Consider the following 27,892-nt stretch of genomic DNA (forward strand, 5'->3'; position numbering starts at 1 on the left):
GTAGGAGGCGTAATGATCTGTTGCCACCTCTGGACATCGGTGGCACGTGATCGATGATCTTATAGCGTAAGGTGTTTAACGCATGTTTGGCCTCAAAAAAGTGTCTTGCCACGGGCTGTTCACTTTTGCCCGTGGCCAGTGCTGTTTTAATTGATGATCTGTGCCCCGCTGCTCTCTCTTTAAATGCTCTGTCGGTCTTGCCGACATAGTGTCGACCACAGGGGCAATAAATTAAGTATATTACGTACTGAGAAGTACAGCTTAATCGATGTCTGATATTATATTTTTTCCCAGTATGAGGGTGGTAAAAGCAATCTCCTGGAATTAGATGACTGCATGTGATGCATCCGCAGCAGCGGTAGCATCCAAGTTTGGGTTTCCCCAAAAAGGTGGACTGGGGAATGGGATATCGGATATCATTGCGTACAAGGTGGTCTTTAAGGTTAAGGCCTCTTTTGTAGGCACTCATCAGTGTATTCGATTTAAAAGTAGGTAAGTTTTGATCGGACTGTATAATCGGCCAATGGTGTTTAGAAATCCGATCAATATCAGAGCTACTTGTGTGGTACTTTTTGACCCAAATGGTTCTGTTGGATTGATCTTTTTTGGCTTTAGAAGTGAGAGCCTTGGCCCTCGGCATTTTGGATATTTTATTTTTAGTTTGTTGTACAAGTTCAGGTGAGTAGCCACGTTGAATGAATTTCTCTGCCATAGATTCCAAAGCTGGTGTGACATCGGCTGCCGCGCTTGTGATGCGGCGGACACGGAGCATTTGGGAATGTGGCAGTCCCCTAATTAGGGGGGCAGGATGGTAACTGGTGGCATGTAAAAGGTTATTTCTATCGGTAGGTTTGGTGTAAATGGAGGTGCTCAGGCCTCTACAACCGATAGATATATTAACATCTAAATAATGCACCTGCGATGGTTCAATGCTGTAAGTAAATTTAATGGGCGAGGAAGAGCAATTGTGTGTATCAATGAGTGACATCAGGAGAGGCAGAACACGCTTCAACCGATATGCACTAGATAGCGATACATCGCGAGATGAACGCTCATCCAACAGCGATCAAGAACCTCAGGCCACATCCTCAGGTCATCTCCCTTTAGGGGCAAGATCAAGAGCCCTACCTCCAAGAGACCCCGCACATACACGAGGCGAGGGGGGCAAAACCAGAGGACGAGGCACAAAAGTACGATTTCAACCGTCGAGGACCAAACAGAATTGATTTTCAATCTGTCAGACCGGGTATTAACCCCCACTGAAAACGCAGTACTTTCTAGAGGTCTCAGCTTCGTTCCCCAATCTAAAATGGACAAATTCGACATGAAAGTTGAACTATTTAAATTACAAAGAAAGCTCAAATTGCGTGAGTTCTTCCAAGACAAACCTAGTGATGCCACTGCCACCCCTAACATTAATGTTCCAGCCAAATTGGTTAAAAAATCCAAATTTGAACCTACCTCATTTAATCCATCCATCAAGACATTCACCAGAATGATGGAACAAGATATTATGTCTTTGGACACTTCAGTTAATATTCATACTAACTTCAGTAAGGCTGAATGGGCAGCTGTGGATAGTCTGAAGAGGGACCCGAATATTTGCATACGCCCGGCCGACAAAGGGGGAGGGATAGTGATCCTCAACCTCTCCGAATATGTGACCGAGGCAGATAGGCAATTATCAGATGCCTCAACTTACAAATTATTGCAGAGGGATCCCACAGATGCCTATAAACAGGAATTGGATACCATACTCAGCAAGGCAGTAGCAGACCACATCATCGACGCTGCTACTAAAGACGCCCTCACCACAGAACATCCCATCACGCCGTTACTATATTTAACACCTAAAATTCATAAATCTCTGATCAATCCCCCGGGTAGACCCATCATATCCGCCCGGGGCTCCCTTTATCAGCCGATATCGATTTATTTGGATTATTTTATGCAACCATGTGTCCAAGCTGAACCTACATACCTAAAGGATACAAATGACCTGTTATCCAAGCTATCTACATTGGATATCTTGCCTGACTCTTGTCTACTCAGTACGATCGATGTCACGAACTTGTATACCTGCATCCCGCACGAGGAGGGACTTGAGGCAGTACAAGTGCTACTTACCAACAATCCTGTCTACACAGGACCAGACATCAGATTCTTTTTACAGCTATTAGAACTTACCCTTAAGCGTAATTTCTTTACGTTCAACGGTAGGTTCTACCTACAGCAACGCGGCTGTGCGATGGGGTCCTCAGTGGCCCCATCGTTCGCCAATACATTTATGTTTCAAGTAGAGAGAAACTTATTCACCAACAATCCTCAGGCCATTGACCAGTTGAGGTTTTATACCCGCTATATAGATGACCTGCTGGTCATATGGTCAGGCCCCGAAACAGCTCTGAGGTCACTCATTGATACACACAATTGCTCTTCCTCGCCCATTAAATTTACTTACAGCATTGAACCATCGCAGGTGCATTATTTAGATGTTAATATATCTATCGGTTGTAGAGGCCTGAGCACCTCCATTTACACCAAACCTACCGATAGAAATAACCTTTTACATGCCACCAGTTACCATCCTGCCCCCCTAATTAGGGGACTGCCACATTCCCAAATGCTCCGTGTCCGCCGCATCACAAGCGCGGCAGCCGATGTCACACCAGCTTTGGAATCTATGGCAGAGAAATTCATTCAACGTGGCTACTCACCTGAACTTGTACAACAAACTAAAAATAAAATATCCAAAATGCCGAGGGCCAAGGCTCTCACTTCTAAAGCCAAAAAAGATCAATCCAACAGAACCATTTGGGTCAAAAAGTACCACACAAGTAGCTCTGATATTGATCGGATTTCTAAACACCATTGGCCGATTATACAGTCCGATCAAAACTTACCTACTTTTAAATCGAATACACTGATGAGTGCCTACAAAAGAGGCCTTAACCTTAAAGACCACCTTGTACGCAATGATATCCGATATCCCATTCCCCAGTCCACCTTTTTGGGGAAACCCAAACTTGGATGCTACCGCTGCTGCGGATGCATCACATGCAGTCATCTAATTCCAGGAGATTGCTTTTACCACCCTCATACTGGGAAAAAATATAATATCAGACATCGATTGAGCTGTACTTCTCAGTACGTAATATACTTAATTTATTGCCCCTGTGGTCGACACTATGTCGGCAAGACCGACAGAGCATTTAAAGAGAGAGCAGCGGGGCACAGATCATCAATTAAAACAGCACTGGCCACGGGCAAAAGTGAACAGCCCGTGGCAAGACACTTTTTTGAGGCCAAACATGCGTTAAACACCTTACGCTATAAGATCATCGATCACGTGCCACCGATGTCCAGAGGTGGCAACAGATCATTACGCCTCCTACAAAAAGAGAGTCGCTGGATATTTATGTTAGATACATTGGCACCCAGAGGCTTAAACGAAAACCTTGGACTATCCTGTTTCTTATAATCATAATGACTTACCGATAATCTGCAGTGTACTATAATTTATTACTAGAGACAGGATTATATGCAACATAAAAAGCTTGAAATATGCATGCAAATATGCATGAAAAATACTTAAAATATGCATGAAAAGTGTTAAAATATGCTACATTAAATAATAAAAAAAAGTAAATTTGAACTTATTTATTTAAAAATCAGCATACAATTATTTGCAAATAAACCTCAAAAATAGGCCCACAGCATCTGCAGATGTCTAGTGCTGTACACAGGATTTTTATTCTTCTTGGCTGCTACAGCAGACTGCAGCATCCATAGCTCTTCTTGCATCAACTACACGGACCCTCATCTCCAGCGCCGATGGATGAAATGTCAGCATAGCAGTGGAAGGCTTCCTCCCTGCGCCGCATACTCCCTGTGACACGGCATTTCCTCTGCGCCGCATGATGTCGAAACCCTTCCGCCCGCCTCCTCTGCTGCAGAAGTCTGTAAAGTCCCAGGCCAGGGGCAGGCAAAGGATCAGGAGCTTCATAATGGCATCCGCCCCGACTGACTTTTATCAACATGGATTGGCAGCCTAGAACAGTGTCAAACATAACATGCATCCAAGGTTCCCCACACTGCGCACATATTGCCCCAGCCTGCACACTCTATCACTACCTGGCCAGCAGCAGCAGGGCAAAGCAGTGCTGTGATTCGCGGGTGGGAAGAGGACGGGGCCTAAAATATGCACAATCAATAGATTTTAGGTAAAATATGCAATAACCAGTGAGAATGGGCAAAATATGCAAATGCATATGCAAATATGCAAATGCATATAATCCTGTCTCTATTTATTACTATAGCCATATGGCACCACTAAGACCTTCATAGGTCACGACATAACAACATCTTGTTAATTAGGGCTTATTATCCCCACTGCAGACGGTATATAACTCATGATATGTCAGTCGTTGGTCACATGACAAAACTGCCATGCACTTGCACTTTAATCGTCATATTTTATCCTGTATTTTTTATATATTCATTATCGCTTATTCACATCACTATCCAGTATGCAGCCTATATGTAATTGTGTCACCTTGTTTTTGTTGTTATTAATTGAATTTTTCACGTATTGATTTGAGTTGCTGCATATCCATGTAATCTGTACTCACTATGCGCTCTGTGATTGGTCCCTTTAGATCGGGCCCCCTCTGTGCCTCCGTCACGCAGACCGAGCCGGAGTGACGTCATTCCCAAGCGCCCTCCCCATCGGGCGTGTGCCGGAGTCACGGACGGAGAGATGCCCAGCATAAAGGTAAGCCTCACTCACAGCTTCTTTGTTCACCAGCACCTTGATAAAAAAGCCTGCGGGCTTTGAAACGTCGGCACCCCATTTGCCTGCTGTCCTGTATTTATTTCCGAGTGCCGCCGCGCAGCTCACATATCCTGAGGGGACCTTGCTTCCCTTATTCTGGAAGGCACCGGACACTTTAAGCACTTATTCTGACGCATCGGAGTGCCATCCCCATGGTCTCTATATATATATATATATATATATATATATATATAGCTTCGGCTTCCTATTACTAATTTTTATTAACACTATTGTATCTCACTGGCGTGCCGCACTGGGCTTATGATAGTTTTTGGGGTGCCACACCCTGCACCTAGATATAGCGCTAGGGACCCCCAATATACAGAGAAGCCTTGAAGTGGCTTGGGCATATCATACACCTGCGCAGGTATATGTAACCAATATCTCTGAATTCTATTATCATGTAGTGTTCAAGATTGGTTACTAAAACCATTCAGTGTGAGGGGGAACCAACATCTTGTTTTACTTACAAAATAATGCCATTCAAAAGGTTAACACTTACAAAAGGTCAACACACATGAATAGGTTGACATGCAGATAAGCTGGTAGGTGTCAGTGTTGATACCTGTCAACTTGGACCCCCCAATTATTGTAGTGTGTACCATCACTTTGTTCGCCATGCTTCAGGAAGTTAAAGTATAAAAAAGTCCAAAAAATGGGAAAAAAGAGAAAAAACATATCAATTGGATACCACTTGAACTTGCAATATTTAGTACTAACTTTTGAACAGCCTTCATAACCCCCTTGTCCAAAGCAGAGGACACTGAAACCGTGGATAACTCGTGAGTTGGTTTATAGATAGGAATACTGTGACTTTGAGAACTGTCACCTTTCCTTGGCTTGTGGAGATAAGGTGGTCAGAACTACTACTACAGTAGAATCAGAAGAAAAGCTGCCTATGAAATCATATCATCATCAGGCTGATACCACATAGAACAGTTTGCAATCCTTTGCAGTTGTATTATTTATTTGTGCATCATGAATTCTGGACAGCGAATTAATTCCACTTCGGCTTTGAAACATATATTTATATAGTGCCAGTATATTCCATGCTGAAAAACTATGAACACTACAACACCTATTCTACAAGATAACTAAAGTTATTCATTGTCAGTCACTTAATTGGCTACATGTATTCTACTTTATTCAATACAAACTACTTTTACTTACACACAAAGCCATAAACCAAACTACAACAACTTATATCTCTTATTTCAAAATATCATAGTTACATAGTAGGTGAGGCTGAATAAAGACTTGCGTCCATCTAGTTCAACCTAGGTTTATAATAGCTTATCCATATGTTCTGATGTTTTAAAGACAGATTATGTTTTTTATTTGTACCCATGGATGTTTTTAACCAATAAATGTTTATCCAACCTTATTTGAAACGTATTTATAGTGTCTCCCGATACCACTTCTCCAGGAGGAGAGTTCCCAAGTTTGACTGCCGTAAAGATTTTTTTCTCTTCTAGAAGAACAAAATCTTTTTTTTTATAATCTAAATTTGTGCCCTCTCATCCTAGATTCCTTTATAGCAGAAAAAAGGTTGTTTGACAGCTCCCTGATATATTTGTACATGTTGAGCATGTCCCCCTTAAACGTCTCCTCTCTAGTGTAAATAGTCCCTAATTGTTTAATCTCTCCATTCCCTTAATAAGCTTTGTTGCTCTTCTTTAGATTTTTTCTTTGGTTCCTTTTTATAGTGCGGGGCCCAGAATTGTACTCCATATTCGAGGTGAGGTCTAACCAATGCTTTGTACAGTGGCATAATTACTTTTGAGTCCCTAGTTTCCATGCCCCTTTTAATACATGCTAGAATTTTGTTGGCCTTTTTTGTTGCTATATTACATTGAGCACCACATTTTGTTGTCTATTTGGACTCCTAGATCCTTTTCGAGTACTGAATTACCCAATTCATCCCTGCTTAGGTTATAATTAGCACACTGGTTATGTCTCCCAATGTGCATAACCTTGCATTTATCCACACTGAACCTCATCTTCTACTTTTTTGCCCACTCATCTAGATTGTCAAGATCATTTTGAAGCGTGGTGACATCTGATGCTTTAATAACTCTGCTCAGTTTAGTGTTATCTTCAAAGATGGATACATTGCTGAGTAACCCCATCAAAATACCGTTAATAAAAATGTTAAATAGAATGGGCCCTAGAACTGAACCCTGTGGCACTCCACTTAGTTCTGGTATCATATTTGATACGGCACTGTTCACAACCACTCTTTTTTCTCTATTACGCAGCCAGTTCCCTACCCATCTACAGATATTTGCCCCTAATCCCACTTCCTCCATTTTATTTATCAACCTCTTGTGTGGTACTGTAATCTGTTAGCAAAATCTAAGAAAATCACATCTACCAACCCGACCTCTTCGCTCCTCACAAGATCATTGTCTCTCATCCACACTCATTGCTTGCTTCCATTCCCAATTGCAGAACTTTCCTCAGGCTTCTCCTTAGGCGCCGATTCTGTGGGTTCTTAAGGGCCCGAGCACTCACAGGAAGTAATGAACACCAACGTGCCCGTAACTCCAGAGTCCCAATGCCGGGCCACTGTATTTGCTTGTTGAGCCTTTCAACAGGCTTGAGCACCCACCAGCAAAAACATAAATCAGCACCTCTGGGCTTCTCTCACTCTGTGGAATGCTCTTACACGCACAATAAGACTCTCCTCCAGTCTCCAAACCTACAAATGTTCCCTGAAAACTCACCTTTTCTGGCAAGCTTATCAAATTCCAGAACCAGCCACTAAACCTTCATATACCGTTCCTATCTAATCACATCCCCTCTGTACAAGCCACACACATCCTCTCTCATTCTTTTTCACATTTTCCATCCTCCTGACCCCTTGGCGAAATTGCTAGGTTGCTGTATCATACAGCACACCAGGAACCTTTGCATTCTTGTGGACTTTATGCAATAATATATCTACCCTTTTGTATCAATGACTGTTTTCCTATAGATTGTAAGCTTGCGATCAGTGCCCTCATACCTTTGACTGTCTGTTATGTGGGAGGGCCATGTAGTTCAGGACACTGCAGCCCAGCAATCATCATGCTCTATGTGCTTTGCAGCCCCTTTGTGAGAATAAGGAAAAGGTTAGCTCTATCATCAGTCCTCTGTCATGCTAACAGAAGGTATGTAGAGACCATTCATCTGTGAGGTTGCTTCTGAGCCAACTGAGTGGGTTCACTCACAATTTTGAGTAAGAACACATCCATGAATAAAGAATGTGTTAGCAGCCGCTGTCCCGGTTCCTCGTCTGTGGCTGACAGGTCTGGGACGGGCGGCGAGTGCAGTACGCTGGGGGAGTGTCGGGGTCATTGCCGAGCAACGCCCTGAGCTTCTGGCCTTTCACTTCCTCCTGCAATGTCCCCGAACTTCCAATGACTCTGGTTGGAATGATCCAGCCTTACATTCCCAATTTAGGCTAGACTTAGCGCACCAAATTAAGGATTCTCTGGTACAGTATCCAGCCCCAGCCTCATTAGACGATCTCATGCAGCTGGTAATCCGCATTGATCGCCGGCTTCGTGAGAGGCGTTCAAAGCGAGGGTCGCTTCCTGCTCTATTCCCCAGTGTCCCTGAGGATCCGCCACTTGATCTCGGGGAGCCCATGCAGCTTGGGGCGACTCATCTTTCTCCTCAGGAGAAGGCACGGCGGTGGTCCCAAGGTCTCTGCCTTTATTCTGGGACCCAGGGGCACCTGGTGAACGCATGCCCTGAGCATCAGTGAAATGCCAAGGCCTGAGGATGCAGGGATACATCCTTTCAGGCCTATCAGTAACTCTCTCCTACTTCCCATATGTATTTATTTTGGGGTACGTAAGTGGGAGGGTCAGGCTTTTGTCAATAGTGGGGCAGCTGGGAATTTTATAGATCTTCGGTTAATTCAAGATCAAGAGATTCCTCTCCTTCCCCTCACTCCTCAGATATCAGTTTATGGTCTCGACGGCAATCGTCTACCATGGGGAGCCATTACTCATCGTACTGTACCTCTGGAGGTGCATGTTGGGGTTACTCATTCTGAATTGTTGTCTTTTTTTGTTTTTCGTAGTCCTATAGCACCCATAGTCCTTGGGCTTCCCTGGCTTAAATTGCATAATCCAGGGTTTGATTGGCAGATGGGGGAGTTATTATGCTGGGGTAAACAGTGTGCCTCAAATTGTTTGGTTCTCCCTGTTCGCATGGTTACCTCTTCAGTTCCAGGGTTACCCGAACCATATGCCTCGTTTGCTGATGTCTTTTCTAAAAGAGAGGCCGATACTTTGCCTTCTCATCGTCCATATGATTGCACGATAAATCTTCTCCCTCATGCCAAATTGCCCAAGGGGCGATTATATTCTTTGTCTTTACCCGAGGAGAAAGCCATGGAAGAATATATAGAGGAGAATCTTAGTAAAGGGTTCATCAGGCCCTCTAAGTCTCCTGTCGGAGCGGGTTTCTTTTTGTGGGGAAGAAAGACGGCTCCTTACGCCCCTGTATTGATTTTAGACAGTTGAATCTCATTACTGTAAAAAAACTCCTATCCCCTGCCTCTCATCTCAGTTCTTTTCGATCAATTACGTAAGGCCTCTATTTTTTCTAAAATAGATTTGAGGGGTGCCTACAATTTGATTTGGATAAGGGCAGGTGATGAATGGAAGACAGCATTTAATACTCATGCAGGGCATTATGAGTACCTAGTGATGCCTTTTGGTCTGGCTAATGCGCCTGCTGTCTTCCAGGACCTTATTAATGATGTGTTGAGGGATTTTTGGGGAGTTTTTGTTGTCGTATACCTGGATGATATCCTAATCTTCTCCTCCTCCCTGGAACAACATTGTTTGCATGTTTACGCTGTTCTCCAGAAGCTGAGGGAGAATAGTCTTTATGCTAAATTGGAGTTTAAGGTTGAGAGTATTTCCTTCCTAGGATACATTATCTCTCCCAGGGGTTTTCAAATGGACCCAGTTAAGGTCCAGGCCATTAAAGATTGGGTACAGCCTTCTAACCTCAAGTCCACACAGAGGTTTTTAGGATTCGCCAATTACTATAGAAGATTCATTCCGTCTTTTTCCGATATTGTGGCTCCCATAGTATCTTTAACCAAAAAGGATGCAAATCCCTCATTGTGGCCGGATGCCGCCGTTGAAGTATTTAGGAGATTGAAGTCTGCTTTTATCTCTGCAGAAGTCTTGAGACATCCTAACCCTGATCTACCTTTTGTCTTGGAGGTGGATGCCTCGGAGATTGGAGCAGTACTCTCTCAAATTGATAAACTTGATGGCAGTACTACTTTTCTGGAAAAATAGGTCCAGGAACTCCGGGTCTGGGGGTGGATCAATTAAATCAAAAATAATATATATAATAGAGAGAGGGAGTGAGAGATAGATGTATATATTGTATTTAGAAACAAAGGCACTCACAGGTGACTTTAAAATAAAACTTATCTTATGGAAAGTACATTTTTAGTTCCTGATGATATCATATTTAATTAGAGGTTCAGGAACTGAGTTCCTGCTGGTGCCTGCTGAAAAATAGCACTGCTTGATGGTCTCCTGCATCCATGTGCCTTCTTTTCCAGGAAATTCTCCTCGGCCGAATGTAATTATGACGTTGGTAATCAGGAGCTCCTTGCTATCAAGTCTTCACTTGAGGAATGGAGGCACTGGTTGGAGGGAGCTAAGTTCCAGGTTACCATATTTACTGATCACAAGAATCTGGTGTACCTCCAATCAGCCAAGAGAGTTAATGCCAGACAAGCCAGGTGGACATTATTTTTCGCTCGTTTTAACTTCATCATTACCTACAGGCCAGGTTCTAAGAATGTCATTGCCGATGCCCTATCAAAGAAGTTTTTCTGCTGTTCAAGATCCTCATATACAGCAGGAACCTATTCCATCTTTATGTATCATTGACGGGCTCACACAAAATCTTTTTGGTCAAATTCTTCTGGCACAGTCTTCAGCGCCCAAGTCCATTCTGGAGGGTAGGCTTTTTATTCCTTTGGAACTCCGTAAGAATTTTTTTTTCGAGTTTCACCATTGCAGGTCTGCAGGTCGCCCTGAGGTGGATAAAATGTTTTCTTTGCTGTCCAGGGCCGTCTGGTGGGCTACCATTAAGAAAGACGTTAAGACCTGGGTGTCGTCCTGTGATGTATGTGCCAGAAATAAATCCCCTCGCAGTTATCCCATTGGTCAATTGGTTCCTTTGCCCATATCATGGAGGCCATGGTCACATATCCCCATGAATTTTACTACTGATTTGCCACAGTCTTTGGGCCACGATACCATCTGGGTAATAGTGGATAGATTTAGCAAGATGGCACACTTTGTTGCTCTGAATGGTCTGCCTTCTGCCCAAAGATTGGCCTCCTTATTCTTGTCTCATATTTTTCGCCTGCATGGTCTACCATCGGATATCATCTCGGACAGAGGCGTCCAATTTGTAGCCAAATTTTGGAGATCAGTCTGCTCGGCATTACAGATTAAGCTTAACCCCTTTTCCACTCATCATCCTCAGTCTAATAAACAGACTGAGCGAGTGAATCAGACCTTAGAGCAGTTTTTGCGATGCTACGTGTCCAAGTCTCAACGTGATTGGGTGGAGAATTTACCCTTTGCAGAGTTTGCTTATAACAATGGTTGGCATGCTGCCACCAGGATGTCTCCTTTCTTCTGTAATTTCGATTTCCATCCTTGGGCAAATTCTTTTGATCCTGTTCCCACCAGAACAGGTAATTCCAGGTGGGTGACCAGTAAGAGAGGTACCTGGGCTATGGTACGTAGGGCTCTCCTCTCTGCGACCACGACCGCAAGGCGCTTTTCCGACCGTTACAGGAAACCATGTTCATTTAAAGTTGGAGACTTTGTATGGTTATCCACAAAAAACATCAAAATCCGTCAAACCTCACTGCCAGAAATTAGGGCCTTGTTTCATTGGACCCTACAAGATAATTAAGAAAGTCAACCCGGTTGCCTTCAAACTGCTTCTTCCACAATCTTTGAAGATCAATGCCACCTTTCATTGTTCTTTACTTAAACCTGCTCTCCAGTTGAGAGGCCGCAGACCAGCTCCCATCATTCGTCAAGTTCTCAGGGAGTTCATTGTCAACAGTATTTTGGATTCCAAGTTTATCCGCAGTCGGTTGTTTTTTCTTGTTCATTGGAAGGGCTAAGGTCCTGAAGAAAGGTCCTGGGTCTCCGATAAGGATCCTCATGCTCCTTCTTTAAAGAATTTTTTTTTAGACAATTTCCACAGAAGCCAGGGGCTTGAGGTCGGTTGACCTGTCCTCAAGGGGGGCTACTGTTAGCAGCCGCCGACCCGGATCCTCGCCTGTGGCTGACAGGTCCGGGACAGGTGGCGAGTACAGTGCGCCGGGGGAGCGTCAGGGTCGTTGCCAAGCAACGCCCCGAGCATCCGCCCTTTCACTTCCTCCTGCCGCAACATCCCCGAACTTACACCCGGCAGGCGTCCCACAACGTGGCTGATGTCAGTAGCCACGGGGGGGGGGGGGGGGGCGGCAAAATTTTGTAAATAGCCGGCGTCTGCTGGGAACAGACACCGGTCATAGCCTCTTTGATCCTGCATCAAGCAGCCCAGTGGTGTTTCAGGTCCTGCACTACCTGTTTTGCTCCGGAGCTCCAGTTCCTGCTTCAGCTAAGTGCCTGTGTTTTTCCTGCCGTCCTCTTGCCTTCAGTCACTCCTGTATCCTTGCGGAATTTGGGTCTTGCCCCTTGCAGTGTAGGGAATTGGGGGAAGAGGTTGTTTTATTCTTTAGTACCATCATTTGTGCATTGTTGCCATTTGTCAGTTATTTATATACTGCATTGTTGCAGTTATCACTTTTTACGCAACACCACCTCAGTGCGTCAACACTGATAGCGTCCCGTGAGGGGTCCCAAGGCCTGCCCATTCAGGGGGTAGTTAGACTTCCTCTTGCTCCCGGTCTGCTTCCACGAATACGTTGTCCCATCCTAAGACCTGCCTGTAACGGAGTCTGGGCGGACCTAATTCGCCCTTACAGCCGGGACGTGTACAGGTGAAGCCTAGCACCGCATGTATTCGTGGACCCCAGACTGGGGCAATAGAGTTAGGGAGCAGGTCTGGGGATACCCTTCTAACAGAATGGTCCAAAACATCCTCCAATAACAACTTCTCACAACCATCTAAGCAGTTTGGTGATGAATGGCTTTCCCAGCATTATGGAGCACTTTGCCATAAGGCAAAAGTGATAACTAAGTGGCTTCAGGAACAAAATCTCAAAATTGTGGATTTCTGGCCAGGAAACTCCAAAGACCTTTATCCCATTGAGAACTTGTGGTCATCTTCAATAGGCAGGTGGACAAACAAAAAACCACAAACTCCAATCATTGATTAAGCAATCACTCAGCAAATTGCAGAGGTCTTTTGTTAAAGAAGGGTTAACACTGCAAATATAGACTATTTGCATAAATGTAATGTACTGTAATTGTCAATAAAATCCTTTGACACATGAAATGCTTGTAATTTTATTTCAGAATACCATAGTAACATCTGACAAAAAGATCCAAATACACTGATGCTGCAAACTTTGTGAAAATCAATACTTGTGTCATTCTTAAAACATTTGACCATGGCGGTAATGCTGATTAATGATGACCTGGCAACCATCATAGAATTTGGGACTTTGGGGGTTATTCTGATTCACACGGAAAGGAACAATCACTCTCTAATGGACAAAACCATATGCACTGCAGGTGGGGCTGATGTAACTTGTGCAGAGAGAGAGTTAGGTTTGGGTGGGTGATGTATTTACCTTGCACAGAAACAATAAAACACCCAAATCTAAAGGTGTGTACACACAGCAGATATTGCCGTGAGATGCGAGTCCCGACGCGATCAGATCGCATTGGGACTCGCATCTCACAGCATTCCAGAGGGGCACAATTTACACTATATAGTGCAGATCTGCACTATATAGTGTTGCCTGCCCTCTCTATCTGGCTGCCAATATGCGCTCACACGGGAGCATGCATCGGCAGCGCATCGGGCTCGCAAGCCCTAAAAAAGCTTCCGATGTTCCCTATATCGGGAACATCGGAAGCCAAATCTAACCGTGTGTACACACTATTACTCTCTAAGCCCCCTAATTTTCATGTCCCTCTTCAGGGACCATCAGAGTTGGGAGGTATGCTTCTGCAGTCACTTACTGGGGTCCTGAAATTATTTGTATTGTCTGATGGGGTCCTAAAGCAAAATAGTTTGTGGACCCCTGCATTATCTTATACTTGCCAGTTGTATAACTTTTGTTACATGCACATAGTCAGTATGACTGGTGACTCCCTGAGTGGCCATACATGTGTATTTAGCAGCAATACAAGAGGAGCTACATGTGTATTATCCTAGGCCTCCATGAACATTTAATCAGGACCTGCTCAGAGGCAGAACATCTGCCGCCGGGCTCCTGCAAGTTTAAATCAGTTAATTGAAAACTGTCAATATCTCTTTTGTAATGGAGTTATGAAATATGTGTTCTCTCTTTCTATCTCTAAATATATATATATATATATATATATATATATATATATCACACACATGTCAGAAAATATATATAATGTAAAATTTAAGGTTGTGTGTGGGAGGGGGGCACCAATATTAAACTTGCCTCCGGGCAACTGGGACAAACTTACGCCACTGACCTGCTCTATTCTATAATATTTCCCATTTTCGCTCTTCTTGTAAGGCCTGAGTTACTTTGGGCAAATGTAATAAGGTGATGGTATTGGAGTTACATCTGGAGTTACTGAAATTTCAATGTGAAGTTCAGTTGCACTTTTAATTAAACAACTTCACAGACATCACTTTATAAATGCAGGACATTAGAATTATTTCTTCTCATTTTAGTAAACTTTTTAACAGTTGCTTGCTTTTTAAGAATGGGGTGAGACACAAATAGAACTTTATTTGATACTTATGCACATCATTAGATGGAGAAATTTAAGTGACTTCTTTTTCGGTACTTATGTACTATCTGGGCGCCTGATTTTTTCATTGCATGCCACTACTTAAGGCATGAGATGCGATTTTTCATTGTAAAGACCCGATTTTTAAATGTATAGTCAACCATGCATACCTCCCAACTGTCACGATTTTAGAGGGACAGTCCCGATTTTCGGGTCCTGTCCCGCTGTCCCACCCGCGGCAGGCATTGTCCCGCTGCGGGGGGTGGCAGTTGGGAGACCCCCCAATCTAGTAGAATAGACGCTGTGTGTGGCTAATTAGCATAAGCCATGCCCTCATTTGCATACGCCACACCCCCTTTCCCTATTTCTTCAGATCAAAAGTTGGGAGGTATGACCATGGGTGATTTCATACCCAACTACGCATGGAGTTGATTTTATATAGTGTGGCGAGCGCAGCGAGCCACCGAGCCCGAAGCGTGGCGAGCGGACGCGGATTACTTTACATGTAATCTCCATGCATAGTTGGATAGTGGGGGTATGAAATCACCCATGGGTGACTATACAATTAAAAATCGGGTCTTTACAATTAAAAATCGCATCGCATGAATTGTATGCCACTATATTGCATGCGATGCGATGAAAAAATCGGGTGCCCAGATATTACATAAGTACCTCTTTTTCATACAAGTTTAGTATTGCAGTGATAATAATGAATATGCTGTTGGTATTTTTCATTTCTTACCTCTATGGCGAGGTTCAGCGTTATTCATCTTGTCAGCTTCATCCTCCAATGGCAGCCTGAACCTGAAAACAAAAAAGAATGACTCTGGCAAGTTTTCTTCTGGTGAATTTATTTCTTTCATTTCAAAATACTGTAAAAGTATCTGCAAATGTAATAAATAATTCAGAAGAACTTAAGCATCACAAGAAAACTAAATATTGAGCCACATAAATATTCATAAACCCAACTTTACTTTAAAATTAATTAGAGGTTTTTTTCTTTTTGCCCTAGGTGGTTGGAAAATATGTGTTTAATAATGCAGTGACAACATGCATTTGCCATACAGGGTGTGCAACTGGTCTACTAACATGTGGATATATTAAAAACAGGGTGTTTACAATAGATTTCTCTGAAAAATACCACATCTAACAAAGTGGACACATTATTTGTTAGAAATCTCTGAACTGTACAGCAGTACATAGAGCTGTGATAGATCTTGGTAGCTGACATACCTGACATTGTACCGTCAAAGAGGCTAAATAAAAGCATCAATCAGCAGCTCGATATATCTGTGCTGATATCAGCTGGGTGGACATTTGAATTTGTCCACCAGCTGTGTTGTCAGTCCCTGCTCAAGTTTATGGGTGGTCTGCACATCCAGATATGCTGATATATCTGCAAATATCATTCACAATATTTTGTATTTCGTAGACTCAACTTATAATTTAATAAATATATACTGATAGTTACCCATAGTGTACCCGAAATTATATATTTGGCAGTATTTTGTGCATTCTATGTTTCCTCCCCTGTTACAGTGGAAGCAGTTGGAACTGGAGGATGACATTTATAGGAAGCTTCAAATTATTTTCTATTGGAAAGCCGTTTGCCACGATGGCATGTCCTCAGGGCTGGATTTATGTTTGGAAGGCCTGGGCAGGGCCGGATTATAATGGGGGCACAAGGGGTCAGTACCCCTGGGCCCCCCTCTAGCTAGGGGCCCCCTGTGGTTGGCATGTATTTTGCAAAAAAAGGTAAAGGTTTTGTTCATGGAAGTGGGGTAGTGCTGCAGCTTCACCTATCTGCCAACGTGATAATGATTAATGGTGCTTAGCATCGGGAGCCAAGGCAAACTGACTGCACAAGTGTGCAGTGCATTACTGGGAGTCCCATAACACTTTGCACCAGAGGGCAGAGGCTGAGATGTTTGTGCTGAGCTCTGATTGGTGGAGCTCATTACATGCTTCTCAGGCCCATGGAGAACAGCAGCAGCAGCCTAGTCATGGGAGGGTTTTTAATCAGAGGCAGCACTAGGACTGTGAGGTCTCCCACAGAGTAAGGTGCAGAGGGACAAACACAGGCTTTTTATGTGGTATGTATTTATGTGTATGTGTATATGTTGTACTTTGAATAATCTTCTGGTCCTGACGAAGGGTTAATACCCGAAACGGCTAGACTATTAAGAAGAATAAACTTCATTTTTTGCTTCACAAGCCCCGGAGTGACGCCCATCATTTGGAGGTCATATTGGTGGAGACAGTACCACAGGGGAAGGCACCCGGGCACACCATACACATGGGGAGTGCCGGATACACAAAGGGAATTATATATATATATATAAATAATATATCTATCTATTTCTATATATCCCCTGCAGTTACCCATTGACCAAGTTTATACTGCCTTTACTCTGTGTTTTGACAGTGTAATATTCTCCCATGCAGTTTGCGGCCAGTAATGACAAGTGTAAGGGGGCCCCCCTGTCTAAAGTGCCCCGGGCCCCCCAAAGGCTTAATCTGGCACTGGGCCTGGGGCACTTAATACAAGGGAGTCTGGGGAAAGGGGCATGTAAATTAGATTGTGCATGAAGGGACAAAATCCTCTGTTTCTGGACTTCCATCTTAATATATGATTGGCGTTACCTGTGTTGAACTATTTAATTAAGAATAAAGGAATTTTATCATAGGTGATTGTAATTCTAAATTAAGAAATAATTCAAAATAGAGAACATTTTATTCTTCCTGGATGGGTCATATCTGGAGGTATGGATTGTGTACTGCAGTATATTAATAAATAGTTTAGTACTAATAGTTTAATAATGCCTGAGTACTGTTTATAGCGCCACCTAATTGAGAGAAAATTATCTATATAAAGTTTCCTTGTAGTGGAACAAAAAAAAACCCTCCATTAAATACACATATGACCTTATTGTGGTTCACTCGCAAAGGCACAGCAAGGGGGGGGCAGATGTAACATGTGCAGAGGGAATTATATTTGGGTGGGGTTTTACTTCAAGAGATCTATATTGCAGTTAGGGATGCCAATCCAGAGGCATTTTTTCAATCCCGGGATTAAATTAAATTAACATGCAGCATGTCCCATACACATCCTCACACCGGCCAACCCGCACATTTACTTACATTAGCGGGCGGGCAGCCGGGAGTGGGTTTGGAGGTGCACAGTGCCTCAGGCGGAGGAGAAGAGGCAGGCGGGCGGGTGGAGGAGAAGAGGCAGGCGGGCAGAGGAGAACAGGCAGGCGGGCGGGAGGAGGAGAAGAGTTGGGCGGGCGGAGCTGAGTGGAAGGGGGCGGGCACAGGAGGGGGCGTAGCTACTGTCACGCTACGCAGGCCACATGCCGGGGTCGGGATTCGGGAACAGCCGGGCAGTGTCTGAGCGGGTGCTCAGACGCTGCCCGGCATTAGACTGCGCATGCGCAGTCTACTCCCGAAATCCCGGGATTGGATACTCTAATCCCAGGATTGAAATCCTGGACTTTTTGAGGCCAAATCCCGGGATCCCGCCGATCCCGGGATTGGCCACCCTAATTGCAGTGTAAAAATAAAGCAGCCAGTATTTTCCCTGCACAGAAACAAATAACTCACCCAAATGTAACTCTCTCTGCACATGTTACATCTTCCCCACCTGCAGTGCACATGGTTTTGTTCATTTGAGAAGGAATTTGCCTTTGCGAGTGAAGCAGAATAAGGGCCCATATACTTTTGCAGCCCTACTTAAAAGAAGCTTATCACCTTTCCACACAGCAGACCTCATGCTGTGTATAGTGACTTTAGAATGGCTCTTAAAGGATTGCTTCAACAATAGTACAAGGGGCACAGATGCAAGTTATTACCAATACAATAACATCTGCAGTTTTGCCAATTCTGTCATCAGAATGGGCTCCATCGCTACAACTTCTTCGTAATGAAATTGTATTAAAACACAATTATTGGTATTGCTGTCTTTAAATCTCCATTTAAATGTAGAACATGCCAATGTTTCTTTATTGTGTCCTCTATCATTTTATGATTTCCAATAAATTAATTGATGAAAGCAACTTTATATTCTTTATTTTTCTCCTTTGGTGGTTTGTTCTGTAGCAGAGATATTCTGTGTAAATTGTCGACTCTCATTCTTTTTCTCCAGGCCTTTTTCTCCGTAGCCCCTTTTATTAAATTTGTGTTTTAAATCATCAGTTTGGATAACTTGGATGTCCATACAGGTTTTACTTATTCATCTCAAATGACCCCCCCCCCCCCCCCAAATATTTTTAATTCCAATTTCTATGCTGATTGTTGCGTGTTTTCAGAATATTATTACCACCCACTAATATGTTTTTTTGTCTTAATTTCTGCCCCATTTGTATATATTCCAGGTCCAGATAGGCAACTTTTTCTCTACTGGTGTAGACTGTTTAGGTTGATAGTGTTAGAGTTAATATAATTCATGAATTAATTAAATTGCTCTTGTGAGCCATTCCAAATATATAGTCCATAATCTATAAATCAATGCCAACATGTTCCTTGAAGGCAATACAATTCTCCCCGATGGGTTCATCCCCCCCTAATTTTGTATAGATTGTTGCGAAAGACATCCCCATTGCTGCTCCCCTCCAGCGTGAATAATAATCGCCATTATACTAAAAAAGTTGTTATTTAGTATATATTTGATACTTGACATAATGAAGTTGATATATCATGTTGTGTATGTTGACATCCTATGGTGTTGTCGATGCAGGTGTATAAAGACTTCACATGTCCTGTGCATAGAATCCCATTCTATAGAATCAATCATTTGCAGTACTTGGACTGCATCTTTTTTGTAACTTTTGTTGTTGTTGTGCCAGATCTTGTAGAGGGTAGTCTATATAGAGTACTTTGATAAGTTTTATGTAATTGAGCCATGCTGGGTTATAAACGTCCTTATGAATTTTCTGCAAATGATAATATACATGCATTTTTGGATTCTTGATATGAATAAATTCATATTCTTTCTTGATTAAGATTTGTAATTTAAAAATTTCATCCCAATGGGTTATTTGGTCTATGGGGTTATATTTCTATCTTTGATAAGTCTCTGTATCTGAAAGAAGCCTTTCTGTCTCCAGTTTGTACTTGTCCAATATAACTAAACTGCTGCCTTTAACTGCTGGTTTAATTAGTGTGTCATCTTCTTTTAGATACTTCAAAGCCTGTGTTTCTTCTCTTGTAAGTTTTTATTTTTTTTTCTCAACTGATCAATGATCAGTTGAGAAAACAAAAATAGAATCTATTAGTTTGTAAAATGTCTTTATATGTGGCCCCATGGGATTATATTGTGAGTCCCTATTTATCATTTGTCCCAATACTGGATCATTGATTAAATATTTCCTTAAACATAACTTTCGAATTAGTATGATTTTGCCCCCTGAAATTCTTTATTTTTTTCAAGTGCTGCAACACAGTATGCAAAGATGCACACTGGTAAAGGGGAGGAGCAGTGGGGAGCCACTAAGTGTCATGAGGTGCAGTGTTCTGACTGAATTAATATGATTTGGCCATAGCCAGCATGTCCCTGACATCTTGTGGCTGGCTTCTCAGTGTCCTGACAGGAGGCGGAGCCTGTCAGGACCTTGAACAGCCATCCATGAGCCGCAATGTTATCACATACCTGTACTTTCATTTAAAGAACTTCTGTGACAGTAAAATTTTCAAAACATCCAATAATCTTCAGTTTATTCTTACAGGAGAATTGTACATTATAAAGGTGAAAAGTCTCTTAAAAGAGAACTCGGCACAAGCAAAAAAAGACATGACGCTTGACTTAGGCTTTTCAGATGCACCTAGGCATTTGCACATACTGTCCATGCCTGGTGTCGGCTCTTCATATAATATGAATATCAATAAAGCTGCAGAAACAACAACCATAATACATCCAATAATCTTCAGTTTATTCTTACAGGAGAATTGTACACAGATGCAAGGTTAATGTCCATCCAATTTCCTAATGAATGAAAACTATTAATATATATTTTTTTCTGTTTAGAGAGAAGACTCCATAATCTTGGTTTACTCGATGATCATTCCACTGAAACCTTATATTTTCTAAGCAGTTTGCGAGCTAGACAAGTTGATGATGACCATGTTCCATTTTTACAAAGGGGTATGTAAAATAACCTGCACACTTGTAGTGATGATGCTGCAGAATTTCTTGGTAAAAAAATTATATAAAAATAAATGGCAATGAATTCTGATTGCCATGTATTAGCACTAAATGAAAATTGAAAGAGATGGGCAAAAAAAATTAAAAAAATAATGCATATACAATCTAGGTCAAATTGGCCAAAAGTCACCAGGAGTATTGCATGTGGGCCAACTGGTTATAGGCAAAGCAGAACTGCCATAGGGCTTACTAATATTTATTAAGTTTCTTATATGGCTCATACATATTCCGCAGCGCTTTACAGAGAATATTTGAACATTCACATCAGTCCCTGCCCCAGTGGGGCTTACAATCTATATTCTCTACCACATATACACGCACACATTTTAGGAGCCAAATAAACTACCACTATATTTTTGGGATGTCTGAAGGAACCAGAGTACCTAGAAGAAACCCACGCAAGTACGGGAAGAATATACAAACTCCACACAGTTAGGGCCATAATGGGAATCAAACCCATGACTACAATGCTGTGAGGCAGTAATGCTAACCATTACACCATCCATACTGCAATATTCCCTATGAGCTGACATGCGTATGGCACCTGTTTATTTGTTGTTTTATATGTGAATTATAACCTTATTTACCAAGAATGTCTGCAAAATTAGAATTAGGAAGACTCTCTCTCTATATATATATATATATATATATATATATATATATATATATATATATATATATAGTATATATATATATATATATATATATATATATATATATATATATATATATAGCTACAATATGCCGGCACTCAAAATCAATACAGTCACAGGTAGGTGCCTTCCCAAATATACAATCTCCCGTGTATTGATGCCCTGAGGACGGGGATACTCCCCGAAAGCGCTTGGCGCTATAATACACTTCATTCATTTATGCCTATTTGACTGAGTTGGCTTTTTCTTTTGAGTGCCGCCCCCCAGCTGGATATTGTGTTTATATATATATATATATATATATATATATATATATATATATATATATATAGATTCTGTGGTTGGCGGCACTCTACTTAATAATAAAAAAATACAGGAGACCTTGTGGTTTTTCCCGACGTTTCAAGCCCTTACAGGCTTTTTATCAAGATTGCACCTTGATAAAAAGCCTGTAAGGGCTTGAAACGTCGGGAAAAACCACAAGGTCTCCTGTATTTTTTTATTATTAAGTAGAGTGCCGCCAACCACAGAATCTACCTACACAGCCTGTGTCTACAGGCTGTTTATCTCGGAGGGCACCTGTTTCTCTTATTTCCAAGGCTCAATTGGAGTGCTGCCTATATGCAATTTACTATATATATATATATATATATATATATATATATATATATTAACTTGCGGTGGGAGGAGCTGCACCCCAACAATTTTGTCAGCCGCTTTGGTGCCTTCCAATGCAATTTGTAGCACATACTGACTGTTTTTAATATAACAAATTAGTGCATAAATGAGCTGACATTTCGGGGTCTACAGTAGCCCCTTTGTCAAGGTGCAGAATTGTGAATAAAATCATAGGTCTCTTACCTTTAAAGGGTATGATTGGAGAGTATTGGTCGCCTCACCAGTGCATTCCCTGGGCGTCCATGACCGGAAGTGCGGTGTCCGCTGCTTCCGATCAGTCCGACAGGGGAGAGAGAGAAAGCCAATCGTAACCATTGCAACCCTGGATGTGGAACAGTACCACCATGTCTACACCACAATTGTGTGCTTTGTGACAAAACTTAGCTATAATAAGAGATACGTGGCTATAATAAGAAATATAGCAGCAGTGTAGAATACTGATAAAAATTACTTTTTATCCGTATTCTATACTGCTGCTTATATAAAAACCGCCTATTAATATAAACCATCTTATTCATCTATTTGTACAATTATTGGTTACCAAAGATTTTGTTATAGCAAGTTAGTCTCTGCCCTTGCAAATATTCTGTTGGATACCTGGTCACTGGCATCTCTCAAAAGACGCCCCATTGCATTTTCTCGTTAAGTCCCATGGGGGACACGGTTTTTAATATAAAGATCCATTATGCCTCGCATTGTAACAATTTCCCTGCCCTGTCACCCCCTCTCTGGCGGGCTGGGACATGGTCTATAATTTGATGTCATAGGTCATTTAATGTGTGATTGCTTTTGGCGAAATGCCTTGCAATCGGTTGATCAGAAATTTTATTACCAGTTGTCTTTTTCAGGGCGGCATTAATTGCCGGCCTGTGCACCCTTCACGAAAGGGTGGTATGCATGAAACGTGAAGTCACTTTGATGGGGGAGTTCCTAGCATTAATCTGAGATACCAGTTGTTCTAATGCCTCTTTGTTTCCTGTCCACAATAGAAATACATCATCTATGTAACGACAGTATTAGTGTATTTGTGTAGCTTTGACGGGATCAGCAAAATACATCTCCTGTTCTTCCTTAAGCATGAAAATGTTGGTGAACGATGGTTAAACATTGCTCCCCATTGCACACCCACTGGTTTGCAGGAAATACTCCCCGTCAAAAATGAAATAATTCCTCCTGAGAATTACCTCTAACAAGAGCATGAACAGATCTGTGTCAAAGGTCCCCAGTTTATCCTTTGTTAGGATCTTCCGTATGGCTTTGAGTCCATCCTCGTGAGGTATAGCCGTATATAAACTGCAGATGCCCATCGTGCAGGGTAGATTATTTTGTGGAACATCTCCCATTTGTTGGATCAATTGTAGGAAGCTTGTGGTGTCTCTGATATGATTTTTTTGTTTGACAATGAGAGGTTGCAAAAGACCATCCAAGAATTCTGAAATAGGGTGATATAATGAATTCCTTGCAGAAATGATAGGCCTGCCAGAGGATAAAGGCATCGTGGTATCGTGATAATGGACATTGACAAATATAGATCTGAAGTGTTGCGTCATCTCAATGACCGTGAAACCTACCGCAAATTGGCAATTGATCCCACAGCAGGATACAAAAGGGAACTTGATGCAATTCTGGACAAGGCTGTGAAAACTTCAAATATGACTAGACAAGGCCCTCAAACAAGAGCATCCAGTATGCCCGGTCTTCTTTACAGTTCCAAAGATGCATAAGGACAGCATACGGTCTCCAGGCAGGCTTATAATTTCCGCAGGGAATTCATTATATCACCTTATTTCAGATTTGTTTTCTCTTTCCCCTGTCCGACTGAATGGAAGCAGCGGACACCGCACTTCTGGTCATGGATGCCCGGGGAACGCACTGGTGATGGGTCCAACACTCTCCTTTCATACCCTTTAAAGGTAAGAGATCTATGATTTTATTCAAACTTCTGCACCTTGACAAAGGGGTACTGTAGACCCTGAAACGTCGGCTTATTTATGCACTAATTTGTTATATTATATATATATATTCATGTAGGGTTTATTCGGCACTCCTGATAGCAATATTCAAATGGCCCGGTGCCCGCCAAGTCCCGCAGGAGTAAACAGCATATACATACAGCGGTGTCACTCTCAGCACTTCCAAAAGACGTCACGAACACAGCGTGACTTGCTCAACGTTTCAATCGATTTATCAATTTTCGTCAGGAGAATAACAATTTACAGACAGTTTAGCTCACCTTATATCCCCACACCAAGAAGTGTCGCCACCCAGTCGGGAAGGCATGTCCAGTCCCGGATTCTGGAAGACAGGCACCATCACTGTGCGCCATCCAATGACATCCCAAGTCACATGAACACACTGTAACGATGCACTGCTGTACTGCTGCATCCTGATATATATATATATATATATATATATATATATATATATTCATTCAACACATCCCTGCAGACATACAGAGAAGACCAGCACCAATCCTTTTTCTCTTATAAAAAATGGCAATTTATTGTCCAAACAGGACATCTCAAATGCTTCAATATTCAATGTACAGTAGCATAATCATATTGACACCCAACAGGCAATACTCATCACATTATTCGTCTCTTCGACGGCCGTTTTGGTTCCCATAGCACATTTGTCAAGAGGGGTCATCAAACTAATCGCACATAGAGATGCCTTACATTGGGCCTCCTACGCCAGCTCACCTGTTGCAATCACCGCTGATTGCAGACACGCTGATCTCCCACTCCTTCGCCCATCCACACATGCCTCAAACACGACGCCGCCGCACCGGAAGTGACTCGCGATAGGCGGAACCAATGTTGTCAGCATTGTGTTGGAAGGACAGACAGACGGTTCCCGGGTGCCAGAAGCAACTACGAAAACAGCGTGCATGTTGCCATGGATACCCGCTTCCATAGTGGTATTGCTGCACAACAACAGTGTAAATAGAACAATATCAGAAAAGTACAATTTCGTGCAGAAATATTAAAGTGCTAATAGTGCGTACACACAAAATAACATGATTGCAACAAACATAAGAAAAAAATATACATAAACATGATGCGAAGATATAATAATTGGAATTGTCCACCATTAAAGTCAGTGGACATCAGCAAAAAGCAATCAGCATCGATGCAGTGTTAGGAATATCCCCCACCAAACCACAGTACAGATCAAAGATACTAACTACATGGAGAACAGAAGTAATGTATCAATGAAGCTAATGTATATTCTATATAAATGGAGCTAATGTAAATTCCTCATTGAGGCCATGGGGCTGCATAGCACCCAGTTCATAAATCCGAAAGTTTTCCTTTTTCAATAGATTTTATAGCCTATCTCCCCCGCGTCTCATGGGGGCACATGATCTATTGGCATAAAACGAAAGTCTTTTATGGAATGACCGGATTGCAGAAAATCTCGTGCAACTGGCGGAGAGCTGGATTCTTACTTCTTGTAAGCCTTGTTAATAGACAACCGGTGCATGCCAATCCGTTCTTTTAGCATGCGTATTGTCTTCCCAATGTATATTTTATTACAGGCGCATTTGATTAAATACACAATGTATTTCGTTTCACAGTTTATGTGGTATTTGACAAGGTATTCTTTGCCTGTAGTTGGGTGTGTGACTTAATAATGTGATGGCAATTTACACAGCCTGAACTTTTCGCAGAGCCTGCCTGTTTAGAAAGCCAATGCACAGGTTGGTTTACCTTTGGACTGATATCAGAAAATGTCAGTTTTTGCTTTAGGTTTTGGCTGCATCTATAGCAGAAGAGAGATGGTGCCAGACAGGTCGATCCCAAGATTGGGTCTGTACTTAGAATGTGCCAGTGCCTCAATATTGCCGCCTTGATGAACTTCGAGGCTACTGATTACGTGCTGGCAAAATGCAATCTTCCACCCCCTTCATCCTTCTGCTTGGGGGTCAACAGATCCTCCCTCAATTTCAGGCATTTGCTCCTTGCTTCATACACTTCTTTTGGATCATATAACCGGTCAATGAACCCTTTACACATGTCATCTAGAACCTGATGCAGGTCTTCCGTACATGACGTGATGCGTACTGCTCGAAGTAGCTGTGAATATGGTAACCCTCGTTTGAGGGGTTGTGGGTGGAAACTGGTAGCTAGTAACAAAGTATTTTTGGTAGGGGAAATTGGCTCTAAATTGCACACCCTCAGTAATGAAAGGTGCCATCTGCTGAGAATAAATGGGTTACAGAGAGAGAGAGAGGGTGCAAATGCACTATGCTATCATTACATTATAATATAATATATAATAAGAGGTTGTTGGTATATCATTGGCCAGTGATATTGGCCTGCCCACCAATCGTCCAGGTCACCTCTCTACAAGAGGTGACCTGGACGTTTGGTGGGCAGGCCAATATCAATGGCCAATGATATACCAACAACCTCTTATTATATATTATAATGTAATGATAGCATAGTGCATTTGCACCCTCTCTCTCTGTGTAACAAAGTATTTTTGTCGGTCGCCTTTTTGTACAATGAGGTTTTGAAAGCTCCATTTAGAATTTCAATTGATACATCTAAGTATTGTATCCTATTAAAGCTAAAATTACAGGTAAACCTGATATTACCAGGAATGGAATTCAAAAACGAGACAAATTCCTTGAGCATATCCTCAGTGCCAGTCCAAACAAAAAATAAATCATCTATGTATCTAACATAACAATTAATGAATTTAGAAAATTTCAAATTAGATATACAGGGGGAAATTTACTAATATGAAAAACCTAGTTTTTCGTATTAGTATTTCCCCTACGACTGGATACGACTGTTTCAGTCGTATGCAAAGTCGTGTTCCGGAGGGGAATGTACAAAGCAGTCAGATACGACTGCTTTGTAACCCTCCGATGGTGTAACCATTCGTATTAGCTGGCCATATATACGGCCGCTAATACGAATTCGTACAGGCAGTCTGCATGGATCAGTCAGATCCATGCAGGCTGCAGAGTGTAAAAAAAATAGAAACATAAATAAATAAAAAAAAAACAGCGTGGGGTCCCCCCCACAGCTGTAACCAGCACCAGGCTGAAGGAGCCGGGGCCGGTAATTAAAAATCAGGGAACCCGACAAATAGGGGTTCCCCGATTTTTAACAACCAGCCCCAGGCTCCAGGTCCGGGGCTGGTTCCCAAAATACGGGGGACAAAATGACTAGGGGTCCCCCGTATTTTAAGAACCAGCCCCAGGCACAACCAGCCAGCAGGGTAATGTCACAGCCGGGGGACACTTATTATATAAGGTCCTGCGGCCAAAACATTAACCTCCTGACCGGTCAGCCTGGCCAGGGGCCCTGGGTGAGTGGGGACCCCCCCAATAAAGGGATCCCTCCCCTCCAGTACTTACCTGACCAGGCTGAAGCCTGGTGCTGTCCCCGGTGACCCTGGGCTGTGGTCACCGGGCTGATAGTGGTGTAAAAAATAGATGAAAAAACTATTGTTTAAAACTGTGGAACTATGAGTCCCAGCAAGCCTCCCCTGCAAGCTGGGACTTGGAGAACCACAAGTCCCAGCCTCCGGGTCTTGTAGTTCCACAGTTAAAAAAATAGTTAAATAAACA

At 42.4% G+C, this 27,892-nt stretch overlaps 1 protein-coding gene across 3 annotated transcripts in view; it reads left to right on the forward strand.

The window, feature by feature from the left end:
- The window catches only part of QPCT (glutaminyl-peptide cyclotransferase), a 169,020-nt gene that overhangs the window by 117,655 nt on the left and 23,473 nt on the right, over nt 1-27,892 (forward strand). For 2 of the 3 annotated variants that reach the window (XM_083176442.1, XM_083176440.1), the window contains one exon: nt 20,798-20,914. In XM_083176442.1, the coding sequence (XP_083032568.1) occupies nt 20,798-20,914 (117 nt within the window). Of the gene's footprint in view, nt 1-20,797; nt 20,915-24,137; nt 24,219-27,892 lie in introns of all 3 variants that reach the window. The other variant, XM_083176441.1, reaches the window with a different exon arrangement.

Source organism: Crinia signifera, chromosome 3 (assembly GCF_055691185.1).
Source record: "Crinia signifera chromosome 3, ASM5569118v1, whole genome shotgun sequence".
In the NCBI taxonomy this organism is placed as follows: Eukaryota; Metazoa; Chordata; class Amphibia; order Anura; family Myobatrachidae; genus Crinia; species Crinia signifera.